This window comes from Miniopterus schreibersii (assembly GCF_964146895.1).
Source record: "Miniopterus schreibersii genome assembly, chromosome: 4".
In the NCBI taxonomy this organism is placed as follows: domain Eukaryota; kingdom Metazoa; phylum Chordata; class Mammalia; order Chiroptera; family Miniopteridae; genus Miniopterus; species Miniopterus schreibersii.
The window spans coordinates 18,431,108-18,457,111 of record NC_138105.1 but is presented as its reverse complement, the minus strand read 5'-3'; the positions used below and the strand labels follow the sequence as shown (position 1 = coordinate 18,457,111).

General features: G+C 38.4%; 1 protein-coding gene across 20 annotated transcripts in view; it reads left to right on the top strand.

Moving 5' to 3' along the window:
• Nucleotides 1-9,980: 9,980 nt before the first annotated feature.
• The window catches only part of LOC308556839 (ankyrin repeat and KH domain-containing protein 1), a gene marked incomplete at its 3' end in the record, with an annotated part of 119,112 nt that continues 103,088 nt past the window's right edge, over nt 9,981-26,004 (top strand). For 10 of the 20 annotated variants that reach the window (XM_081136500.1, XM_081136507.1, XM_081136494.1 and 7 more), the window contains exon 1: nt 10,105-10,542. In XM_081136500.1, coding sequence (XP_080992626.1) covers nt 10,252-10,542 — 291 coding nt within the window. In that variant the 5' untranslated portion in view covers nt 10,105-10,251. Of the gene's footprint in view, nt 10,543-26,004 lie in introns of all 20 variants that reach the window. The other 10 variants (XM_081136505.1, XM_081136502.1, XM_081136509.1 and 7 more) reach the window with 5 other exon arrangements.

Sequence of the window (26,004 nt, the reverse complement as noted above, 5' to 3'; positions counted from 1 at the left end):
CTGGAAAATAAGCTGGTTCTTGCTGTGGGGGGTACTGTCTAACTCTTCTCTCATCAGGACAGTGCTCAGACCATGAGATTCCAAATTTTTGCCAGTCCTGAGACCCTCTAAAGTCTGTGGCAGAATGCCATGCTACTGGCCAAGGAGAGCTTCTAAAGAAGGTGGGTGTGGCTGTCCAAGTTGCAGGGTACAAGAGGATATACAGTGGTACCTCGGTTTTCAAATGTAATCTGTTCCGGAAGACTGAGTTCTGAAACGGTCGAAAACCGAGGTACCACTGCATGAAACAGGATGTTTGGAGTGGTTAGCCTCAGGTTTTCCGAGTGTGGAACAGGAGGTGGGAACTTCATGTTTTGTACATGGTAAGCTTCTGGGTTTTTCCAAAGGATCTACTGATCGCAGGTTCTTAGAAGTCTATTCTTATCAAAGAGCATATATAATTATGCACCAGGGCATCCGGGCTAAACCTTCATACACTTGCTGGTACGTATTCTTCAGCATGATTCTTGGCCTCCTCTTTTAATTAGTACTGAGAGGTGGAGGGAAGCTTACAGAATTGTTGCTAGTACTCATATTTTCAGTATGCATCTTTCTGTGGAGGCAATACCCAAAATATACTTGCCAAGGATTCAGCTGAGGGAAAAGTGGCTTAACCTTCATTGCTAACCACATGACTTTTCTGCAGAGAAATGTTTCCTTTTGCGAAAAGCAAAGCTACAACTTGACATCTTAAAAAAATTTTTTTCCAATTACAGTAGATACTTATCTGTGTTCCTGTTTAGTATGTTTCTCTTGGGGGCTTCTGGCTGATTTACCATGTAATGTTCTGTATCAGCTAAGTTCTTCTCATTGCTATCTGGAACCAACACATAGAATGAACCCATCATCATCTCCTTCACCAGAAGAATAATTGTTCCGGCTCAATTTCCCTAACACTGCCAATAAATAATCCAGTTGATTAATCCCAATTTTACACCTATAGTGATTTTTTTTCTTACAAAGTTTATTAAAATTTTTTCTGACCACCAGAGTAATAGACACATTACTTACAGAAAAACTGAAAACACAAATATGTAAAATAAATAAAAATTACACATTATACTATCATCCATAGATAATCTCTGTCCAGTGTATGTCATTTTGAAGTATGGGAATATTCTATTCATTTTAGTGTGTATTGGGAATATCATATACCTTTTGTTTTATAATTTTATTTCATTAAAAAATTTTTTTAAACTTTTAATATAATATGTGAACTTCATTTTTAATGACTATAGACTCAAATTGTATACTATAACTGAGTCAACCATTTTCCTGTTAGATATTTAGGTTGTATTAATTTTTTTCCTATACAATATTTTGTGCCCATGTCTAATTAACTCTTTAAAAAAAAAAAAATTCAGTCATTTTATAAACACATTCACTAAATGACGATGCATCTATGATTATTAGTTTGAAATTAATTGAAAATCCGTGAATGAAAGTTACAGAAATATTATACATTAGAAAAGTATCCTTTTCCTATTTCAAGGAAAGAAACTAATTGTTTCTCTATCAATGATTAACTCTTAAAGATAAATTCCTAGAAGTCCAAAGGAATAGAAATTTTTATTTTTATTAATTTATTTTTAAATATATCTTTATTGATTTCAGAGAGAGGAAAGGAGACGGAGAGACAGAAACATCAATGATGAGAGAGTCATTGATCAAGCCCACAACTGGTTATGTGCCCTGACAGGGAATCGAACCCTGATTGCCTGGATCCCAGGTCGATGCTCAACCGCTGAGCCACGCCCGGCCGGGCTAGAAATTTTTAAAAATAAACTTTTCTAAGAATGTAGATCTTAAACATTCTCATCACAAGAAAAAAACTATGTGAGAAGATGCATGTTAACTAAACTTATTGTGGTAATCATTTTGCAATATTTACATATATCAAATCATTATGTTGTATACTTTAAGCTAATACAATGCACTATGTCAATCATATCTCAATAAAACTGGAAAAAATAAAAATTTTAGTTTTTAATTAGAAAATTTTAGATTTAAAAGCAAAGCTGTGAAGATAGTGCCAACATATTACATTAGAATAGTTCATTTGAAACACTTAATGAGCCTACAGTGATACATTATTATTAGCTAATTAATATGTTATTATTAACTAAGGTCCATACTTTATTCAGATTTCCTAATATGTTATTATTAACTAAGGTCCATACTTTATTCAGATTTCCTTCGTTTACCTCGTGTCCTTTCTCTGTTTCAGGATCCCATCCAGGATACCACGTTACATTTAGTCATTATGTCTCCTTAGGCACCTTTGGACTGTAACAGTTTCTTATACTTTTCTTGTACACAATATCAAGGGTACATACTATCAACATGACTTATCACTGTTGTTAACCACCTGGCTGAGGCAGTGTTTATCAGGTTTCTCCACTAGAAAGTTATTTTACCCCCAACTTCTACACTGTACTCTTTGGAAGAATGTCACTTTGCACAGCTCACACTTAGGAGAGCGAAATTTATGCTTCACCTCCTTGAGGACAAAGTATCTACATAAATTTGGAATTCTTCCGAATGGAAGATTTATCTATTCTCCCCATTTACTCATTTATTCAATCATTTATTTATATCCATATGAACTCTTGAAAATGTTATACTTTGGGTTATAATATAACAGTATTTATTTGCTCAAATGTTTCAGCTTTGGCCACTGGGAGCTCGCAGCTCCTGTATCTCTTTGGTATACCTTAATTAGTGTGTGTGTGTGTTTAGTACCTTCCTACTTTCTGGCATTATAAGATGCTCTAGGCTCAGTTTGTATATTTTCTGCCCCATTCTAGAATTAGCGATTTCTCCAAGGTTCCTTTTACTGAAGCGTGATATTAAAAACCAAGTTTTGGGTGCAAGGTGTGCATGTTGCTACTGGAGTGTCATTGCTCCTAGATCTGCTCAGTTTATAGAGCAAGGAAAAATATGTGTGCATACTATCTGTGTATATATACATACCTATACTTGTATTTACATGTATCCACTTGTAACCATATTAAACTTAATATGAGTTCATATTGATGCTTCCAACTCTAATCCATTACCATATGGATCATTTTAGCCTTCTCTGATTGCTTTTCTGTAATCTCCCACTTCAACAGTGAGAAACTAAGCCCCCACCATCTGTCATCCATTTACATAACTGTTCAATTTCAGTACATGTGCATAGTGATTTCTGAACTGTTAATGCATATCCCCATGGGAAACAACTTTATTAACTATGGTACAGTTCTTATGTGCTGCTTCTTTTGCCTTTGGTCTTAGAGCCACCACTCATTTCCAAAGTTACAAAGGTTAGTAGCTTTTTCCTTTACTCCCTTCAATGAAGTTGTTTCACACATTTATAATACAATTAGATTCTTCTGTCATAGTCTGCATTCTATTCTGGAATTCCCTAATCTACTAAATGATTAAAAAAATTTTTTTCATACATTAAAGTTCACTCTGTACCATCAAGTTCTATGGATTTTGATAAATACATAGTATCGTGTATTCACCATTACTGTATTACACAAAATACAATACCATATAGAATTTTATAACCCTAAAAAAACCCCCTGTGCTTCACCTATTCAACCCTTCCCCCTCCCCAACCCCGGCAGTCATCGATACGTTTATCAACTCCATGGTTTTGCCTTTTCCAGAATGTCATATAAACAGAACCATACAATATGTAGCCTTTTCAGACTGACCTCTTCCACTTAGAAATGTGCATTTAAAATTCATCTATGTCACAACAGCATGAAGGTTACCAAAAAGGAACAGGTGGGAAGAGGATAGGGTCAAATATATGGTAACAAAGGGAGACTAGACTCTGGGTGGTAAGCACACAATGCAGCCAATGTACAGATGATGTGTCACAGAACTGTACACTTGAAATATATAGTGTTATTAATACTGTCACCCCAGTAAATTTAATTAAAAAATAAAATTCAGCTACACCTTTGCATGGCTTGATAATTCATTTCTTTTGTTAATTACTGAATAGTATTCCATTGTATGGCTGTAACACAATTTGTTTATCCATTCACTTATTGAAGAACACCTTGATTGCTTCCAGGTTTTGGTGATTAAGAGCTGCTATAAAAATTCACATGCATGATTTTATGTGAATATAAGTTTTCAAATCAGTGGGTAAATACCTACGAGTGCAATTGTGGATTGTATTGTAAGACCATGTTTAGCTTTAAAAGAAATTTACAAATTCTTCTAAAGTGGCTTGCACTATTTTGCATTCTCACCAGCAATGAGAGACTTCCTGTTGCTTTGCATCCTTGCCAGCAATTGGTAGTGTCATTTATTTGGATTTTAGGCATTCTAATAGGTGGAAATAAAAATTTAAAGAAAGGATCCTGAGGCTGGCCAGTGTGGCTCAGCGGATGAGTATATACCTATGATCCAGGTGATTGCAGTTTGATTTCCAGTCAGGGTACATGGCTGGGTTTCGGGCTTGATCCCCAGCAGGGGGTGTGTGGGAGGTAGCCAATCAATGACTCTCTCATCATTGATGTTTCTATCTCTCTCCCTCTCCTTCCTCTCCTCTGAAATCCAAAAAATATATATATATATATATTTTTTAAAAGAAAGGATCTTGACATACAAAGCTACATTTCTCTTCAGAAAGTTTGTATTGATTTCTCTAGAGTAACTTTTGTTCTTATACTTCTTTGTTTCCCACATTGAATCAGGCACCAAGTCACGCTGATTCCTTATGCTTGCTGACAGTTCCTTTTGCTGCATTTTGATAGCCACTATTCTGATTCAGGCCTTCATTACCTCACACCTGGACTAAGCACAATAGCAAGGCTGCTTGTTTCCTAGACTCCAGTATCTCCTTGTTCCAATCTCACTCACACAATGCAGCCAAAACAACAAAAAATTGTAATCTTCTTTTAACAATTTTTATCTTGGTAACTTTGCTTTTCAAGATCCATGATGAGTGGCCTATTGAACAAACTGAAAGACTTCAGTACAATTTTCAACTTTTATGTAACTAAATTTCTCTTTCATCCCATTTCCAATTTCTCTGCACTAACCAAGTTAGTCTTTTTATCATCCTGACACAGAATTTGAAGACTTTCAATTCTTTATCATCATTCCTAACATTCCTTTCCATTTGGAATGCTTTATCTCTTCTATTTCCCTCCGTCAGTGTCCTAGCTCAAAATGATCATAATCAAAGCCTTTTCCTAAACAAACACTCCATTTTGATTTCTCTTTTAGTTTCCATTTACTCAATACTGTAAAATGGTTATATTGTCTTGAATTAGATTTTCTGTAGTGTAAGACTGTTCTCTATTATTCTGTATGCAGGGATTGTGGCTGAGTCACACGGAGGCTGCTGGCCCTAGGCAGTTCCTCCTAAAGGGCCCTGCACGGACTCCCTCCCTCTAAGCTCTAGCATTGGGGCTGCAGCTTGAAAGGATCCAGGGACATATAGGGAGGAACTAACTTACCTGGAATAAGGGGGGCAGCTTTCTCCTGGACAAAAGTGCTGGCAGAGGCCATTGCTCCTTTGATGAGCCCTCCCTTTCATAGAGCCAGCAGGCAGGGACTATTTCTGAATCTCCATCAACCTGGCTCACACTTTTCCTGGTGATTCTATGAGTCCTCACCCCTCCTTACTTGCAGGCTCATCCAAGCCAGTTCCAGTGGCTTTACCACACAACTGGCCTCTCTTGCCTCATGCTTCAGACTTTCCTAAAATCTCTCAAACAAGCAGCAGCTGGTCTCAGTGTGCCCCATACCTCTCAATAACTGGCCCCAGGCCTGGCACTAGCAGCAGCCTCCCTTGGTTCATAGCTTGGCCTCTCCTGGGCATCTCCAAGCCCAATAGAAGTAGCAGCCAACTACGGATTGCTATGAAGCTCATGCTGGGTGGCCAGGGGCAGGGCACAGGTAGAGGCTGATTTTGCAGTCCTGGGAGGCCCCAGAACAGTGCACCTGGTGGTCAACTTTGACCACACTGGATTACAACCCTACTATATCCACGAGTGACACACTCCAGGGGCAGACTCGGTGAGCACCAAAGCCCCAGTGAAGCAAATCCTGCTCCACAGGGGTGTCTCCTGCACAGTAGCTCTCCCTCGGAAGTCGCTGCTGGTCCTCACAGCCAATTGGCTTGGGGGTCAATTTCTCCCAGTAATGCCAATAGCAATCAATGTCACTACAACAGGACAGTAAACACACCCACATAGGGGAGCATCTAGAGTGCCCAGCTCAGGTGACTGGGAAAGCTGAGCCATTGGGCCCTACAGGACACCCACTACATAAGGCCAGTCTACCTTCCAGGAGGCATAGTGGTTCTACCTAATACACAGAAACAAATGCAGGGAAGCAGCTAAAATGCAGAGACTAAGAAATATGCCACAAATGAAAGAACAGAAGAAATCTCCAGTTAGGGATAACTCTACCTACACTGTTAATTAGAAGGTTTATTAAAAGGCTATAATGTTTGGAATATTATATCAGATTACTTGATTGACAAAGTTCCTCTGCCATGGATGGTAACATGAAATCAATGTGATATAGTGGGAAGAGCATGGATTTTGAGATGAGGCAGAAATAAATGCAAATCCTAGCTATTCCATACAATGGCCTTATAAGCTTGGATAAGTTATTTAACCTTTTTGGAGTTTCAATTTTCTCATCTATAAAATGGGTGAAATCTTGATAGGGTTGTTATAAAGGTTAAATGACGTAACATCCAATTGCAACAATTCTGTTGGTTTACTTAACCTCCATTCCTTATATAAATGGACTGAACTGAGATGGACTGACATGTAGAAATTAAATATCTTAAGGAAATGCAGATTGCAATGAAAGACGTCCCTGTATGTACAATTTAGTTTGTCAATCTCATATTTTTTAGGAGGAAGTTAGTCTTTTATTACCTCAGAAATTTTAAAAATCCTTGGACTATACAGTGTCCCCTTTTCCTTTTCCTTCCCTATCTGAAAGATGGTGAGAAGAAAGTGTTGTTGTTTTTTAATGTTTTTAGGAATTCATTTCTTTCTTTTTAAAAACGTTTCTATTGATTTTAGAGAGAGAGGAAGGGGGGGAGAGAGAGAGAGAGAGAGAGAGAGAGAGAGAAACATCGATGGGTTGCCTCTCGACTGGGGATCTAACTCATAACCTGGGTGGGGAATTGAACTGGTGACCTTTCTGTACACGGGACCATGAACAGAGCCATACCCACTAGGGTGGAAGAGAGTATTTTGAAACAAATTACAACTCTATCCTAATAAATATTCCCACTCATTTTCTATGGGAAAACATTTATTCTAATCCTCATTTCTAACAAAAATACATTTAAGGATTTTACTCTCTATGACTTATTTAACAGTTGAAAAATCAGTGTATTACCATTTTTTATTAGTAAATAACATCTTAAGATACAACATATTGAAATTAAGGTTACCCACAAAATCACACTAATACTTATTGATATTTACATTGAATATATTGAGTGTGATTTCATATATTCACCAATTAGTTTTCAAATTTGTGAAACCACATGAATGTGGTATATATGGAAATATCAAATCATTTTAAATACAGGCCTTATACAGCAATCACCAAATTTAGGAGATTGGGAGTTCCTAACTCTCATACTTGCTGTCAAACTACTGACAGTAAGTGCCTTAGGTAAAAGTCCAGGAGAAAAAAAATTATTGCTCAATCATATTTTCCTGGCTATCATCAGGGTTGGTTGCTAGGCATTGAGTAGAGGAGTATTTTTTATATACTGAGAGAATATTTTTCTGTCTCAAATATACTGGGGAAAACGTATATACCCAACTTTCTTCTGACCTTGAGATTCATTACATTTGTTTAAAGAATTTGAGTTTGTTCAGAGAGTTGCATCAGAAATTATTTTTGTACTAGTGGTAGGAATGACAAGTAGTTCCTTTGTAATGCTGCACCAGTCAATACCTGTTTTTGTCTAAGGATGTATCCATACCAATTCTGGATAATCCAGCTTTGAAGTGGGATGGGCAGTGCTGGGTTTCTTTTGTTGGTGCTATTAGTTTGGGTTGTGACCTAGTCACACATGCCTTGAAAACTTAAACAGCACTGAGGATATGGGCTAATTATGTACCACAAATTCCAACTACAGCCAGTGTGTATTTGGCATTTACATCAAAATAGTTTTCTAGAAAAGGTACTAGACTTTTTTCCCATTTTCTACAACTTATTATCTAGGAAGAACATTTACCTAACATGCTCTGCTCATAGGAAACACTGTCCTTTTTTTCTTTTTGCATGTCAAAACGCCAAAATGAGCAATTACCAAGATAAAGAAATTTTCACAATCTTCAAAATCTTCTTTAAATAAAGGTTAGGCAGAATCCATTTTTAAAGTCATTTAAAAAATCATTATAGTCTTTAGAATTTTCAGATCCCAGTTTAAGGGAGGTGAAATATTAAATATTGCACAATCAAGACAGACAAAGTCCTTTGTTAAAGTTGCAAAAGAGGAGACAATGCCGAATCGTTTACTTTCAGCCAGCCTCCGTTGGCTAAAAATCATACAGACATTCTCTGGATCAAAGGACATTTGCCATACAAACTTCACCAAGGGCCTTTCTTGCGATTTTTTATCATAGGATTAGTTGGAGCATGAGCATTTTTAAACCCTCTTTATTGACAAAGGATATAGAAATAATGATAGAGTTCCTTAGAGGTGGCATTCTATTGCATCACAGAGATCTGATAAGAATCACTTTGGTTGGCAGGACTCCGGTGGAGAACTGAGGAGTAGCTAGCAAAAATGAATTTTTCCTCTAAGTTTGGCACTTTGCTAAGCGCCTTTTGTTATTATCTAATTTATTCATAACAGCAATACAATGAGGGAAGTATTAATATGAACCCCATTTTACAGATGAACGAAATGAAAGTCACTGAGATTAAACAACGAGCGCCCGGAGGTCACACAGCAAACAAGTGGCAGCACCAGAACTCGAAATGGTTCCAGAACGCGCGCTGTTTTTAACCCCTGCGTTCAGCCCCGCGATCTGATTCCGTGGGACAGTTCCCAGTACTGAGGCATGGCGCTGTCCAGCCCTCAGGCCCGCCGCCTTCCACTAGCGAGAGAACGCGGCCCCGCGGGGCGATCCCGCCCGCAGGTGGTAGAACTGCCGCGCCCAGCCACGTCTCGGCACGCGGCGGCCGAATCGCCTCCAGGCGGCCATCCCAAGCAGCCTACACTGTCCCCTGAAATCCTCGCGCTGGGCTCCGTTCAGAAACGCTGGAGGGGCGCAGCAGGACCGGCCCTGCCCGTCGCCTCTCCCAGCCCAGTACTCGGGCCCAAAGAGCCTGAGGCAGATACTTTAGGTAGCCTCACCTGTCCCAGAAGGGCGACGCTCTGGTGACTGACGCTCCGCTCTTCCAACCAGGGCCTGGCGGGAAGGTGGAGCCTAGCCGAGACTGATTCCTTCTTCCTCCAATCCCGGTGCAGCAAACCTCCGGTCACAGTCTCCGCGCCTGGCGCAGAGCGACAGGTGGGAGCTGCGTTACCTCCGCTCTCTTGCATACTTGACGTCCGAGCCTCCCGAGCGCGTGGTGAATTCTACTCCAAATCTCACCAATTCTCACAGGTCGTCACCTCAGCCGGCACTTTTATCAGAAGTGGAAATTCCCCAACCCTTTCCCGTCACCTCAGATTGGGGCGGGATGAATACTACTCTTATTGACCAATTGTACCACGCGACGTCCTGTGACACAGTGACCGACACTTTATGGTGCCAATGAAGTCTACCACTGTCAGGGGTCACTATGACTGACCATAAGGCCAACTAATCCACTTTAAGGTCGTGACGTGACAGTCAGAGAATTGACCAATAGACGTAGAAAGAGACCGGAAGTCAGCGCGCGGGGAATAGAAGGCGGGTGTTCGCAACCGCCTAGGCCTGCGCGGGTCAAAGCAGCTTGGGGGCCCCGAGCCAGCGAGCGGCGCGTGACGACGAGCCTGAGCGACGGGTTACCTTGGCCAATGATCTGCAGCCTCTTTGGAGCTGTAGCCAGTGGCGAGTGTGGGGGGCGGGAGGCAGCAGGTTAGGCAGTGAGAAGTTAGTGGCGCTGCTGGGACGGGGGGAAGGAGACGCTTCTTCCTTCTGCTGTTCCTCTCGTTCCTGGGATCAGCGGCGGCGGTGGCCGCAAGTGACTCTGCAGTGTCTCCGGCTCCGCGTGCGAACCATGCTGACCGACGGCGGAGGCGGCGGCACCTCCTTTGAGGAGGACTTGGACTCTGTGGCTCCGCGATCCGCCCCAGCCGGGGCCTCGGAGCCGCCTCCGCCGGGAGGGGTCGGGCTGGGGATCCGCACCGTGAGACTCTTTGGGGAGGCCGGGCCTGCGCCGGGAGTCGGTGGCGGCGGCAGCGGTGCGGGCGGAGGGGACGCGGCGCTGGATTTCAAGTTGGCGGCTGCTGTGCTGAGGACCGGGGGTGGAGGTGGTGCATCTGGCAGCGATGAGGACGAAGTGTCCGAGGTACGGTTCCAGGACCCCCCACCTCCCACACAGCTTGGGGCACGAAAGCTCTGTGGGCCCGTACAGGGCGGGGGCCACCCTCCCGCTGCCCGGGCGGAGTCTCCTGACAGCAATCGGCTCTAAGGCGGCAGTGGCAGCGGTGCGGGCCTAGTGCTCCCCTCAGCTTACTCTTTAGCCCGCGGCTCGAGCCGGACCGGTTCCCGTCACCATCCGTAGATCCACAATGGGGAGTCCTTTGGTCTCTGAGCTTCGCGCGGGAACAAGGACTCACCAGGCTACCTCCCGCCCACCCCGCTTTGGAGATGGGGGGGCGGGGGCGGGGTCTTGCCTGAGTCCCTGCCCTTGGTACTGAGAGAGGGAGACCGAGAGAGGGAGAGAGGGACTGAGACAGAGACTGGGAGTCAGAGCTAGCTAGTTCAAAGAACATTTCTACTCTATGCCTCTCCCCAAGTTGAGGGGTTGGAAATTTATTTGCTTTATGCTTTTTCTGTGTATTTAAGTCGGATTCTTAATTCCCTTCTTTAGTTTGGCACCGGTTAGTGTTAAGGAGCTTCCTGCCTTTACCCCGAAAAATCACGTGAGCCTTGCACCTGGAACCTTTTGTGAAGTTAGGAAAAGGAAGTTCCCGTACTACTACAAAGTAGCTGGATAGCTGAACTCTGGGGATTTTTAGGCTTGGAGAACGTGAGGCACCTTATGGACATCTTTTCCAGTGAGGGAAATTAGAAATCAGGTCCTTCTTTTAACTCATGTGTACTGGGCCTTTTTAGGTCTGAGCAACCTAGGATGGTAGGCATCATCTTTTGGGCTCTAGGGAAAAAGGAGATATTTTATATATGTACTTTTTTCCTCTTTACTATGGCTTGGATACAGTACTGTACTGTGATGACTATTGTTCTAAGTGCTCAGTATTCTATTTGGGTTCTAAGGTGCCTAGCTCATCCCTTATGACCAACTATTTTAACTTCTGATCTTGGTGCTAAAGTACAGGGATTTCTCTGTGTGTACAAGTATTGTGGCTGTTGTATTTGAGAGGAATAGGAGAAACTGTATTTGTGAGTTGCAGAATACAGTTAATGCACTATTTTACATTCTAGGTCTGAACAGGGGTTCCTTTAGATCTAAAACATTCTTACCCCAGCATTTTGCTTTGGAAGAAACTGTGTGGGTTGTAAGGGAGCTAGTCCCTTGAATCTGTATCTTTGATGAAAACTGATGAGAGATGAGCCCAGAATACATATGCTTTTTACCTATAAAATAAAGTGGGAACATCTTTAGACTCTAGAGTCTTATTTTTCTTTGAAACTTGTAAAAGAGACTGGAAAGGTTTGCTTAGGTCTAAGACCGATAAAAAGACGATGTCCTTGATTTTTTGGACTATTTTTAATAGATAAAAGATCACTCATTTGCTTTTACATAGTAAGTAGTATTAAATTTCTTTAGAGGTAGAGTGCTAGTGAGCCTCCAAAGTCGTAAATCTCTAACTCTTTGGGCTCATGTGTTATATCTGGGAAACGAACTGTTGAAAACCATTTCTGTCATTTCTGTGAGGTTTGTATGTACACACACATACACACAGAATTTCATTTAGAGTCTGCATATCATGTGGTTAAAACTATGAGCAGAATCCACACCTTTTGTCTTGTTTTGATGTTTATCCTAAAAATGATCTTTCATGATTCCTGTACCCATTTAGGCTAATGGTAGAAGAACCCCTTAGTCTCCTGTTTACTTCAGTTTTCTTTGTGTAAAAAGGATTCGGATATTAAATGTATATGTAGACCTCATTTTTGGAGTGGAGATTTCTAGGATACCCAGCGACTAGTCTAAGATGATGTCCAGTGTGTATACAGATACTTTCTTAACCTGTGGAGAAAGGAAATTTTGTTTTGTCCTGTTTCTCCCATATCACACAGAGAATAAATTCCTAGAGTATCTAGTGTCTGCTGTATAGTACATAGGGTATAGTCTATGCCTTTGTGAGTGAAATGACCTATTTTGCCCAAGCAAATTTCTTGCATTTTTTTTCTGCCTGACAAGATGAGCTGTCTTCTCCCATGTTATTGCCTTTGAATTTCCAATATGAAGACCATAAATAATGATCTTCAAAAAACACTCGCTGACTGGCATTTGATGAATAATACTAAAATCTTTACTTTCATCTTTCATAGATGTTTTAGAATGAAGGATTTAGAATCTAGACATCATAGAGATAATGAGTTGTTTGTAGTTGGAGAGTGAAATTTGTTTTATTTCCCAAATGAACTAGGTGAGAAATGAGTAAGAAACATATAGAGGCCTGGTGTATTTGCTCTAGAATTAGTTGAAGTCATACATTTGGTGTATAGAGGTGTAGGTATTCTAAAGACCTCTTTTCTATTCATTATCAGAGCCTATAGCTGAAAAAAAAAAAGTTGCTTTTCCTTCCTGGCTAAGTCAAAAGACCTTTTAGTTTTCGTGGTTGGGTCTTTTTGTAAATGTTTATATGAGGATTGTGTTACCTTAGGGAATTCCACCATTTGGGCTCTTTGGTTCTTGTTTTAAATATTGGGGTAAATATGTGTTATGTATTTCTTCATACATAATGAGAATATTCCTTAGCTGTCAAAGGCCCCTGATAGAAGTCAGGACTTGAATGGATTCTATTGAAATGTACCCATTGTTCAGAATAGAGATCAGGTTGAAAATTCTTTAAAAACCAATTTTTAAATGTTAATTTTAGATCTGTAGTCTTTTCTTTTTAGTAAATTAAAAGAAAAATAAAATTTCTAAAGAAGGGACTTAGATGAGGTTTATGACTTAGTTTTCTGTCATAAGAATGTATGCATATACTGCGTGTATTATATATGTGACATCCTCCTTTTAAAATTATAAAAATAATATAGTCTCATGGTGTAAAAAAACATATCTATTTAGAAAGCATAGCTTTATATCATAATGAGGTGTTTTTTCCTGATCTTGAGGCAAGTGCTGTATTTATAATTAGGTAAAAGCACACAGACATTTTATGTAATAATTTATAGCAAATTATAACAAAAGCTTTGTAGGGAATTTTTCCCCTCCCTGAAAATTACTTTTAGAGTCAAAGGCACAGACTCATACAGAAGTTCCATTCTGCCTTTTTGTAGTAGGAGAGGAGGTGGATCATTTCCTTTAGGGTTATTTATGATCTAGAGCAAAGTTTCTCAACAGCAACATATTGACATTTTGGGCCAGATAATTCTTTGTTATGAGGGGCTCTCTCCTATGCATTAGCAGCATCCCTAGCCTTTACCTTCTAGATACCAGTAAAACCCACTTAATTGTGACAGCCAAAAATGTCTCTTGGGGGCAAAATCACCCCTGGTTGAGAACCACTGGTCTAGAGGCCACTCTTATTGTCAGGGATGGCAATTTTATCCTGAATACTCTATATTCAAACTTCAGGTAAACAAGGTGAGTCACTGCATTTAATAGCATCTCAAGGCTTGAGCTCATAACCTGAACAAGAAAGAAATTGAAAGAGGGTTCTGAAAGCTTTAATGCTGTAAATTTTCTATGGTAAATTTATCATTTTGGGGAACTTTCACTTAAAATACTATATATATATTTAAAATAATATGTTGCAGAGGTTATTTTTTTCTTTTTTTTAAATTGATTTTTTTTATAGAGAGAGAGGAAGAGAGGGAAAGAGGGAAACATCAATGTGAGAGAGAAACATTGATTGGTTGCCTCCTGCACACGCCCCAGCCAGGGATCGAACCCACAACCCATATATGCCCTGACTAGGAATCAAACTGGCGACCCTTCAATTCACAGGACAATGCTCAAGCCACATTGGCCAGAGCAAGTACTATGTTATTTTTGAAAAATTTATTTATTGTTCAGGAAAGTGAATTTTTTAAAAACCTTCATGGGGACTTTGTTCAAGGTAGAAAGGACTTTATTCTATAAGTTGTCATCAGAAGTGAGAAGTAGGAAATAGAACTTTGTATTCTAATGAGGAAATTTTGGAAACATTGGAGATGCTTGTTGAAGGAAAAGTTACTTGTTATTAACTGTAATGATTTGTTATATAGCATGAGTATCAACCTTGCACAAGTTTCATTCTGTAAAGCCTAAAGACTTTACATATACAATGATGTATTGATGAGTATGGTTACATGAATGGTGAGTCAAAACAGTTGATTGGTATGTGTGGAGGAAATCTTATTGTGAAACTTGAAATATGTAGGGGTTTTCTTTTGGTTATTACTTAGTACATTTTGATAAGTGATTACATTCATATAGTTCATAAGTCAAAGTAAAATAAAGACAAATACAGTTAAAAGTCTTGATCTCATCCCTGCTCCCAAGTATCCTGTCCGATATACCTTTAATGTCTTGTATATTCTTTCAGGATTTCTTTATGGAAATACAAATATGTACTTTTATTTTCCCCATTGTTACACAAAAGATAACATACTATTCATATGAGATTTTTAAATGGTAAATTTGAGAAGGATTTAGACTTTTTATCTAAACAGTAATAAAACATGTTAAGAATGAAGCACTGGGGATGCTTAAAGACATTCTTTTCTGAGTCTATCTGGTAGTAGAGTGATGATGTACTAGATGCCCTCTGAAAATCAATTCTGGCCTTCTGATTCAGTGATAGAGATAAGATAAATAAAATATGTTGCTCTAAAGAAAGCAAAGCAGCTTTTTAAAGTATTAGTCTTGAGTTGGCAAGTATTAAGAAATGAGTCTACCAATTTTATTTACTTTTTGGCCAAATTTACCTTCCTACAGAACCAAAGTTGTAAGAAATAAATTTTTTTAACCCACTACAAGTGAATTATTTCAATATTCTTGGACCTTGTTATTTACAATTTTCCTCTCCTGTTGCTTGTCTATAAAGTCATAGAATCTTGGTGATAACCCTATCTCATCTCATTTTTAGGTAACTGCTACCATTTATTGAATGCTTATTATATGCCTGTACCGTACTAGATACTTTCGTTATTTTATTTAATCGTTTCAACATCCCTTTGAGGTAGGTATATTATCTACATTTTTATAGACAAATAAATGTAGGCTCAGAGAAATGATGAATCAAAAAAACAAACCAAAAAAAAAGGTTAAAATGTTACACAGCTAGTAAGTGGTAAAACTAGGATTTGAATTGAGTACTGAATTCAGAAGCCATGCTATTATTTTGCTTCCTCTGATTAAGAAATAGGCAAAGATTTTGGTTATGGAATGCTGTTTCTCCGGTACATGTTTGCTTAGTCCCTGTTCAAGTTTTCATAGATCTAAAGGGAAATGAGAAAAGTATGCAGGACCTGGTGGGGTAGCTCAGTTGGTTAGTGTCGTCCCAGTAGGCCAAGGTTGCAGGTTCGATCCCCAGTCAGGGCACATAAAAGATTCAACAAATGAATGCATGAATAAGTGGAACAACAAATCAATGTCTGTCTTTTTTCTCTCTTTCAAAAAAAACAACAATGTAGTGAATTTCTCTTAAAGCTGTTTTTCCCCACTTGTTTTCTGTTTTTGAGATAATTCCCTTGCTACTGTTACAAAATGAATTTTAAAAATATTTGTATTTGACAAAATATCACATTGGAAACTTCATGTCAGGACCCTGGGTAAAGCCTCAGAAGTTTGAGGATCACTGAGCTAAGTGACTTATCAAGGATCACACAGCTAATTTGTAGTAGAAAATAGGTCATACGGCTCCCATTCTAGTTATGTTACCTGCTAGATTGTCCTGCTTTACTGTTCCTCTTCCGATGCATTGTACCAATGAATTAATTAGTTGCTTAAGTAATGCCTATCTCGCCTGGCTGGTGTGGCTTAGCGGTTGAGCTTCAACCCATGAACCAGGAGGTCACAGTTTGATTTCCGATCAGGATACATGCCCAGGTTGCCAGCTTGATCCCAGTATAGGGGGTGGGCAGGAGGCAGCCGATCAATGATTCTCTCATCATTGATGTTTCTGTCTCTCTCTCCCTCTCCCTCTCTCTAAAATAAATAAAACCTTTTTTTTAAAAAAAAAAAAAAAAAGAAGTGCCTATCTCAAACTAGCATATACTCCATAGTTGACTGTGTTGGAAAAGTTTTATATTATTTAATGAAATTGGTGACTGTCATGAAGATCAGTATATTGAAGGAAACCAAAGGTGTACCATTGAGCATAGAAGAAGTACTATTCTAAGGTAATTTTGTGATTGAACTTACTTGAAAAGTTCAGGCCTTATCATTATTCATTTTTATTATTTTTTATTTTTATTTTTTATTTTTAAAAAATATATCTTTTATTGATTTCAGAGAGAGGACAGGAGAGGGAGAGAGAGAGATAGAAACATCAATGATGAGAGAGTCATTGGTCGGCTGCAGCCTGCAACCTGAGCCCTGACCGGGAATGGAACCCCGATCTCCTGGATCCTGGGTTGATGCTCAACCGCTGAGCCACGCCCGGCTGGGCCATTATTCATTTTTAAAGAATTAGAAATATTAAAACCACTGATAGAGAAAGGCATGTACCCAACTTTGCACCAACATTTGCAACTTTGCTAATGTGGGAAACACTTGTTTTGCAATATTGTTACACTCTAATTAATTTGTAAAAATTAATGTATGTGGGTATTTTTTCATGTTTTCTTATTTATTTCAGAGAGAAGGGGAGAGGGAGAGAGAAAGAACCATCCATGATGAGAGAGAATCATTGATCAGCTGCCTCCTGCAGCCCCCCTACTGGGGGGATCAAGCCCAAAACCCAGGCATGTGTCCTGACCTGGAATTGCACTGTGACCTCCTGGTTCATGGGTCAACGCGCAACACTGGTGGGGTTAATGTATGCCATTCTGTTGGTAGTTACTGGCAGTGTATGATTCCTGTGAATGAAGTTCATTTCTTTATGGTGAATGACTGACTGGTTTACCTTTCTTCCAGCCAACTTTACTGAAAATAGGAAGAAAGTGAAGTTGTATATAAGGCTTTTTTTTGTTTGCTAGGCTGAAATATAGAAACTGTTGTGTCAAAGAACACATTTTGTTCTTTCTCCACTGCACACACTCCAGTTTCCTGTTTTTTCTTAATGGATGCTGTTTTCAGTAGTAGAAAGGGTGTTTTTTTTAAAAGTAGATATCCCACCCTGGCTGGTGTGGCTTAGTTGGTTGGAGTGTCATCCTGTGCACCAAAAGGCTGTGGGTTTGATTCCCCATCAGGGCACATATCTGGGATGTGAGTTTGATCCCCGGTTGGGGCATGCTTGGGAAGCAACTGATCAATGTATCTCTCTCACATCGATGTTTCTCCCTCTCTCCCTTCCTTCCTCTGAAATCAGCTTTTTTTTAAAAAGTAGATATTCCACTGTATCATAGTGGTTTGATTCTCTTGTATTAGTGTGCAATTTTGGAAAGAGAAAGGCCAAGTGTATCCTCAGGAATTAGCCCTAAGAACTAAAGACTCGAGCAGAGAACAGTAAGTTGCCAAGGTAAGTTTGATGTGTTTAACAGTTTGTAGTGAGGACAGTTAGATTGAGAACAAGTTTTCTTTTTTTAAATTGTGGTAAAATATACATCACATAAAAATTACCACTCTAACCTTTTTTTTTTACATTGTGTTAAAATATATATAAGATAAAATTTACCATTTAGAAGTGTACAGTTCAGTGGCTTTAAATACATTGACATTGTTGTGTAACCATCACCACCAGCCATCTCCAGAACTTTTTGGTCTTCCCAAATGGAAACTCTATACCCACTAAACAGTAATATCCCAGTTTCCCTTCCCCAGCCCCTAGCAACCACAGTTCTACTTTTCTTTCTTGATAAAGTTGACTATTCTAGGTATATCAAATAAATGGAATCTTATAGTATTTCTGTTTTGGTAACTGGCTTATTTCACTTAGCATAATGTCTTCAAGGCTCATACTTGTAGCATGTGTCATAATTTCATTCCTTTTAAAGTCTGGATACTCTTCTACTGTATGTGTGCACATTTTGTTTCTCCACCATTATTGATGAACACTTGGATTGCTTCTACCTTTTGACTGTTGTGAATATGCTACTGTGAACATGGGTGTACAAATATCTGTTCAAATCCTGCTTTCAGTTCTTTGGGTATATATCCAGAAGTGGGATTGCTGGATAATATGGTAGTTCTGTTTTTAATTTTTTGAGGAACCGCCATACTGTTTTTTACAGCAGCTTTACCTTCCCACCAGCAATGCACAAGGGTTCCAATTTCTTTGTGTTCTAGCTGATGCTTGTTATTTTCTGTACTTATTTATTTATTTAGAGAAGGAAACATTGATTTGTTGTTCTACTTATTTATGCATTCATTGGTTGATTCTTGTATGTGCCGTTACCGGGGATGCAACCTTGGCATATTGGGATGACACTCTAAACAACTGAATTACCTGGCCAGGGCTTTGTTTTATTTTAAATAATTGCCATCCTAATGGGTATGAAGTGTTATCTTATTGGGGTTTGGATTGGAATTTCCCTAATGATTAGTGATGTTGAGCATCTTTTTTTAAAAAAACCCTCACCTGAGAATATGCTTATTGATTTTGGGGAGGAGAGAAAGAGGGGGGGGGAAACATTGATGCAAGAGAGGAACATTGATTGTTTGTCTCTCATTCGTGCCTGTACCTGGGATTGAACCTGCAACTCAGGTATGTGCCCCAGCAGGAAACAACCCTTAACCTTTTTGGTGTAGGGGATAAGGCTCCAACCAACTGAGCTACCAGGCCAGGGCATGTTGAGCATCTTTTTATGTGCTTATTGGCCATTTAATATCTTCTTTGGAGAAATGTCTATTCAAATCCTTTACCCATTTCAATTTATTTTTTATTATCTTTGAAAATACATCTTTATTGATTTCAGAGAGAGGAAGGGAGAGAGAGAGGGAAACGTCAATGATGAGAGAGTCATTGATCGGCTGCCTCCTGCACTCCCCACACTGGGGATTGAGCCTGCAACCCAGGCACGTGTCCTGACCCAGAATCTAACCTCGATCTCCTGGATCATAGGTTGATGCATCCAGGTCGATGCGCAACCGATAAGCTACGCCGGCTGGGCTGCCCATTTTTAATTGGGTTAATTTTTTATTGTTTAATTGTGGGAGTCCTTTATGTATTCTGGATGTTAATCTCTTATCACAAATGTAATCTGTACATATTTTCTCCCATTCCATGGGCTGCCTTTTCAGTCTTGAAAATGTCCTTCTATGCTTAAGTTTTTAATTTTAATGAAGTCCAGTTTATCTATTTTTTGTTTGTTTGTACCTTTGGTATCATATCCATGAAGTCATTGCCAAATCCAATGTTATGAAGATTTTTTTTTCAAAGTTTTCTAAGAATTTTACAGTTTTAGCTCCTATTTAGGTCTTTGATCCATTTTGAGTTAATTTTTTATATGGTGTTAAGGTAAGGGTCCAACTTTATTATATTGCATGTGAATATCCAGTTTTTCTAGCACCGGTTGTTGAAAAGACTCTCTTTTCTTTTTTAAAAAATATATCTTTATTGATTTCATGGAGAGGAAAGGAGAGGATAGAGAGATAGAAACATCAATGATGAGAGAGTCATTGATCGTCTGTCTCCTGCATGCCCCCGACTGGGGATCGAGTCTGCAACTTGGGCATGTGCCCTGACCAGGAATCGAACCCCTATCGCCTGGGTCCTGGGTCGACTCTTAACCACTGAGCCATGCCCGGCCGGGTGACTCTCTTTTCTGACATCGAATAGTCTTGGCAGCCTTGTTGAAAATTGATTGACCATATATGAGAGGGTTGATTTCTGGACTCTTGCCTCTATTCTATTGCTCTATATGGTTTTCTCTCTTTTTTTTTTTTTTTTTTTTGATGCTTAACACAGGGCTTTAATGTAACACCGTTTAGTAATGTGACAATTTGAGAAAAGTGGAAAGTATTTTGTGGACAAGAGAGACTGAGGAACACATCTGATGGAGTGGGCATTTTACAACAACGGGGCAGATAACCAGCATGTAAAATCATAATGCGGGTGCCTTTTAAAGAGCTAAAAACTGCAGCTGGTCATTTGTTAATGTGTCAGACATTTAATCAAGAGGTTGCAAATTCAACAAAAAGAGTGAAAAAGAGAACCAAGAAAAGACTTGTTTGGTTCTGAACAAACTTTGCTAAATAACCCTGGAAAGTCAAATGAACACTACTGATTTACACTTGTCATTCCACTGCTCAACCAGAATATATGTCTGTCTTTATGCCAGTATCACAGCTTTGATTACTGTGGCCTTTGTAGTAAGTTTTGATATAAGGAAGTGTTAGTTCTCCAACTTTTTTTCTTTTTTTTGCCCCCAAGATTGTTTTGGCTGTTCAGGGTTCCATCAGATTCCACATAAATTTTAGAATGGGTCTTTCTCTTTTTGCAAAAAATGTTATTGGCTTTTGATAGGGATGATTTTGAATCTGTACATTGCTATGACTGAGAACAAGTTTTAATATAAATCTTATGTAATTATTTCATCACAGTAGATATTAGCAAATCAAAATGTTGACAAAATATTTTGAAAAGAAGGAAGAGACTGAACACTTAACTGATGTCCTCCTTGAAGGCATTGAACCCAGTTAACATGGAATACTGTGCTCTGTGTAGATATTTCTGTAATATAACCCACATTTTTTCCTGGTTTATCCTCATATTGACTATTTGTGACTGATTACAATTCTTCATATATTGAGTAAATGCTAGGAAGAATACTTTTAAGAAATATATATATTTTTATTGATTTCAGAGAGAGGAAGGGAGAGAGGGAAAGAGAGAGAGAAACATCAGTGATGAGAGCATCATTGATTGGCTGCTTCCTGCACGCACCCCACTGGGGATCGATCGGCTACTTGGGAGCATGTGCCCTGACCAGGAATCAAAATGCGATCTCCTGGATTCTAGGTTGATGCTCAACCACTGAGCCACACCTGGTGGGCAGGAAGAATACTTTTTATCCTTTATATCATTAGAGATGAGTTGAGTTTTGGAAAAATTATCTCAGTATGGTATTAAACCTAGATAAATGAACCTGTAGTATTTTCTTTAATGATACAGAATTTTAAAAGTTTCACATAGGCATTTTATTACATCTTAGAAGGTAAAATTTTGGCCATGTCAGTTGATACTTTGAGTAGTATACTTTAAAAAGACTTTCAGCACTTATCAGCTTCTAATTTATTTTTTCCTCTATGTGTTTACTTATTTTCTGTTAAATCTCTGCATTTTATTTTTGTCTTTTAAAAATTGTACAGTTGCTAAATTTAATAGCGTGAAACAAATTATCATTAAAGGGCAAATCCCAAAAGGGGCAATAGTCCAATTATATTGGATACATTCTCTTTTTTTGTTACTTTTTGTTTTGATAGTATTTCAGACTTACTGGAAAGTTGCAATAATAGTACAAGGAACTCCTCCCAAAGACCTTTTACCTAGACTCACCAATTATATTCATTTTATCCCATTCTTTTTCTCCCTAAATAAAACAAAAAAAAAGAAATTTAATGAACGTATGAAGTATTTTTCAAATTCACATTCCCAAAGTTTTAAAAATTGACATATAATTCACACATCATAGAATTCATTCTTTAAGGTGTACAATTCAGTGATTTTTAATAGATTTACAAAGTTGAGCAACCATCACCCCTATCTATTTCAAAACATTTTTATCACCCCCAAACAAAACCTTGTACCCATTAGCAGTTATTTACCATTCCCCCATCCCTGCAGCCCCTGGTAATCATTTACCTACTTTCTCTCGGGATTTGCCTTGTCTGGGCGTTTTACATAAATGGAATCATACAATATATAATCTTGTGCCTTGCTTCTTTCACTTAGCATATTGTTTTCAAGGTTTCTACATGTTGTATCATTGGATTAATATTCTGTTTTGTTCATATACCACACTTTGTTGATTGATTGTTGTTTGAGGACATTTAGGTTATTTCCATGTTTTGGCTATATTGTAAGTAATGATGCTGTGAAGATTTGTGTACAAGTTTTGCATGAACATATCTTTTCAGCTCTCTTGTGTGTATACATACCTACGAGTGGAATTGCTTGGTCATATGATAACTCTGTTTACCTTTCTAAGAAACTACCAAGGTATTTTCTACAGCAGCTGCAACATTTTACATTCCACCAATAATGTTTTCAGTGTCCCAATTTCTCCACATCCTTGCCAACATTTGTTACTGTTTTTTTTATTATAGCATCCTGGGGGTCATGGAGTGATATCTCCTTGTGGTTTTGATTTGTATTTCCTCAGTGACTAACGAAGTTGATCATCTTTTCATGTGCTTGTTTGCCATTTGTGTGTCTTCGGAGAAATGTCTATTCAGATATTTTCCCCATATCTTGATTGAGTTATTTGTCTTTTTATTATTAAATTGTGTTTTGGGGGTTTTTTAAGAAAAAAATTATATATTTTTGGTACTAGTTCCTTATATTTATTTTTTATTTTGTTGCTTGTATTTTGGTATCATATCTAAGAAACTATTGCATAATCCAAGGTTGAAGATTTTTGCCTGTTTTCTTCTCAGAGTTTTATAGTTTTAGCTTTTACACTTAGGTCTTTGGTCCATTTCGAGTTAATTTTTATATAAGGTATGAGGTAGAGGTTCAACTTTATTTTGAATATGGGTTATCCAACTGTCTCCAACACCATTTGTTGAAAATACTATTTCTTTCTGCATTGAATTGTCTTGGCACCCTTGTCAAAAACAAATTGACTAAATGTGAGGCTTTATTTCTTTTCTTCTTATGCCAGTTTCATACTGTCTTGATAATATAGCTTTTTAAGTAACTTTTGAAATTGGGAAGTGTAAGTCCTCCAATTTTGTTCTTTTTCAAGATTGTTTTTGGCTATTCTGGATTATTGGATTGTTCTTGTTCTCTTGATTTGGTCTTCAAGAGAGATTTAATGGGGTGTATTTAATGTGCTGCAGAATTTGTGGTCACACACAAAAGATCTTCTCCCCACCCCTAATAATAATATTCCAGCTCTTGAAGTTTCTGCTTTTGTATATGCTGAAGTGTGTGTGTGTGTTGGGGGGGGGGGGGACGACTCATGTGATTTAAATCTTTGTGTGTCATGCTACCAGAAGAACAAGTTGTCATAGTATTAGTGTTTGTTTTTCATGCATCTCCTCTCTGACAAAGCCTGGAAAAATGTTTGAGAGGAGATAAAACTGAAGTGGGAGGAGATGGTTGGTTTGGGTAGTTGTAGTCTGAATGTGGAATATAGTCTGCAAGAAGAATATGGACAGAATTTCTTTTTCCAGGATAATAAACAAATCGATAAATGGAATAACATATAAAACATAGCAGTTAGAGGTTTTGCATCTGGTATCTTCTAACCACTGCTCAAGAGGTGTGAATTCAATATTTAAGTTGCATACAATTTGCTTGACACCCAAGCCAGTGTTATCACCTGTGTGATTAAATTGCAAAAACAAATCTTGGATGTCACTGCTCAAATGGTTCCAATTATGTTAAATTACTAGTTATTTTAATTCAATGAATAGTAAGAGTCTGTACTATATTTTAGTATCTGTTTTACTTAGGACTTGACTGACAGGTTAGCAAAGGAAGGTTTATTTTCTTTTAATTTGAAGAGACCATTATTTAAGACTACTTAAATCAGATATATGGATTTGACCTATAACCCACCCCCCTAAGAAATTTTAGAATAATATGATAATACAGTGTCAAAGGTACTTACTGTTATATATGATCTCCTTGTTGCTAATGTTACTATTCACTCATTCTCTACAGAAGAAAATTAAGAGTTTTGTTTGGGGTAGGCCTTCTTCTTAATGAACTCACGTCTTGCATAATAAAATTATATCTTTCAGAGATTAGAGTCCTTGGCAGTCTGTTTGAGAATTCTGATTAGTATTGTAGAGTGTATTTATTTATTCCACAATAATTTATCTAAAGCCTACTATTTGTTAAGCTTTGTACTAGGCTTTGGAATTTTAAAGATAAAAAAATGTATTCCCTGTTCATGAAAGACATCAGTCTTTTCAGGAACTAAACATTTCAGGGAATGTGAAAACAAGGTAAATTTTTTATTCAAATTATATTTGCCTTTCTAAACTCCTTTCATATATTAATAAATTATATTTGAGTGTTTGTTCTAGACATTGTATACTTTAATTGCATCACCTCATTTAATTTTCTCATGGTCTTGTGATAGTCCAAGATTCCAAACTAATGTATGGATCATTGCCCCGTGTTAATTGGATGGTCACTGTAAAGTTTGATGTTTAGGTGTCTTCAGTAGTTTGATGGGGTTTAAGCGAGAGATTTAAAAGGGGCAGTGATGCCTGGCCGGGAGTGGCTCAGCGGTTGAGCTTCGACGTAGGATCCAGGAGATTGAGGTTCAGTTCCCAATCTGGGCACATGCTCAGGTTGTGGGCTTGATCTCCAGTCGGGGGTGTGCAGGAGGCAGCCGATCAATGATTACTCTCTTATCATTGATGTTTCTCTCTCTCTCTCCCTCTCCCTTCCTCTCTCAGTAAAGATATATTTAAAAAATAAAGGGGCAGTGATTTTACATGAAAGGCTACAAAGTCCATCGGCATAAGATTGTGCTCATATTTGAGCCAAACCACAACTGCTTCATTATGTTCCATAAACTCTCCAAGCGTGTTCTGGTTCAGGACCTTTGGCATTTGCAGTTCACTCTCAGCAGTCTTCTCTTAGATATCCATATTGCTTCCCTGTTTTACTTCTTTTAGCAGTCTGCTAAGAGGCCTTCCAACTACCTACTGCATCTATGTTCCATAAACATCTCAGGCTCACCAGTTCTGAAACTGAACTCATCATTTCCCCCTCCACCTGTATCCTTCCTCCCCCCCCCACCTTTGTAAATTGTATTGCCCTAAAGCTAGTCACTGTCCTCAGAAACCTCGAAGCTTACATCTGCTGTTACGTCTCACATCTAAGCAGGCACTAAATCATGTAGGTTTGTTCTTAACATCTTGTTTCTGTGTCCCTTTCGCTATATCCTCATTGCTTCTGCTGTAAATCAAACCATCATCTTTCACCAGTACTTATTGCAGTAATCTTGGACTCTTCCAAGATTTTACCCCTCTAATTCTTCCTCTCTGGTGTTATCAGAGTAAATTCTATAACAGTTCAATCATGTCACTCCTTTGGCAAAAAGCCTTTCCATTCCATAGGTAAAGGGTAAATCCAAATTCCTCAGTTAATGGCATATGAAGTTATTTAGGATTTTTCTTCTATTTTCCCAATCCTATTCTTGCTATACTCTATTTGCTTTTTATATTCTATACTAAATCGCTGTAGTTCTCTGAACCTATCAAGTTATTATATACCCTGGTGTATATGCTTTTACTGCTTTAGCTTCTAGAATCATTATAATAACTACTATATGCTGAGTGCTCATTGTCAAAGGGTTAAATGTATACTTATATATTCTCAAATAAATTTTGCAACTGCCA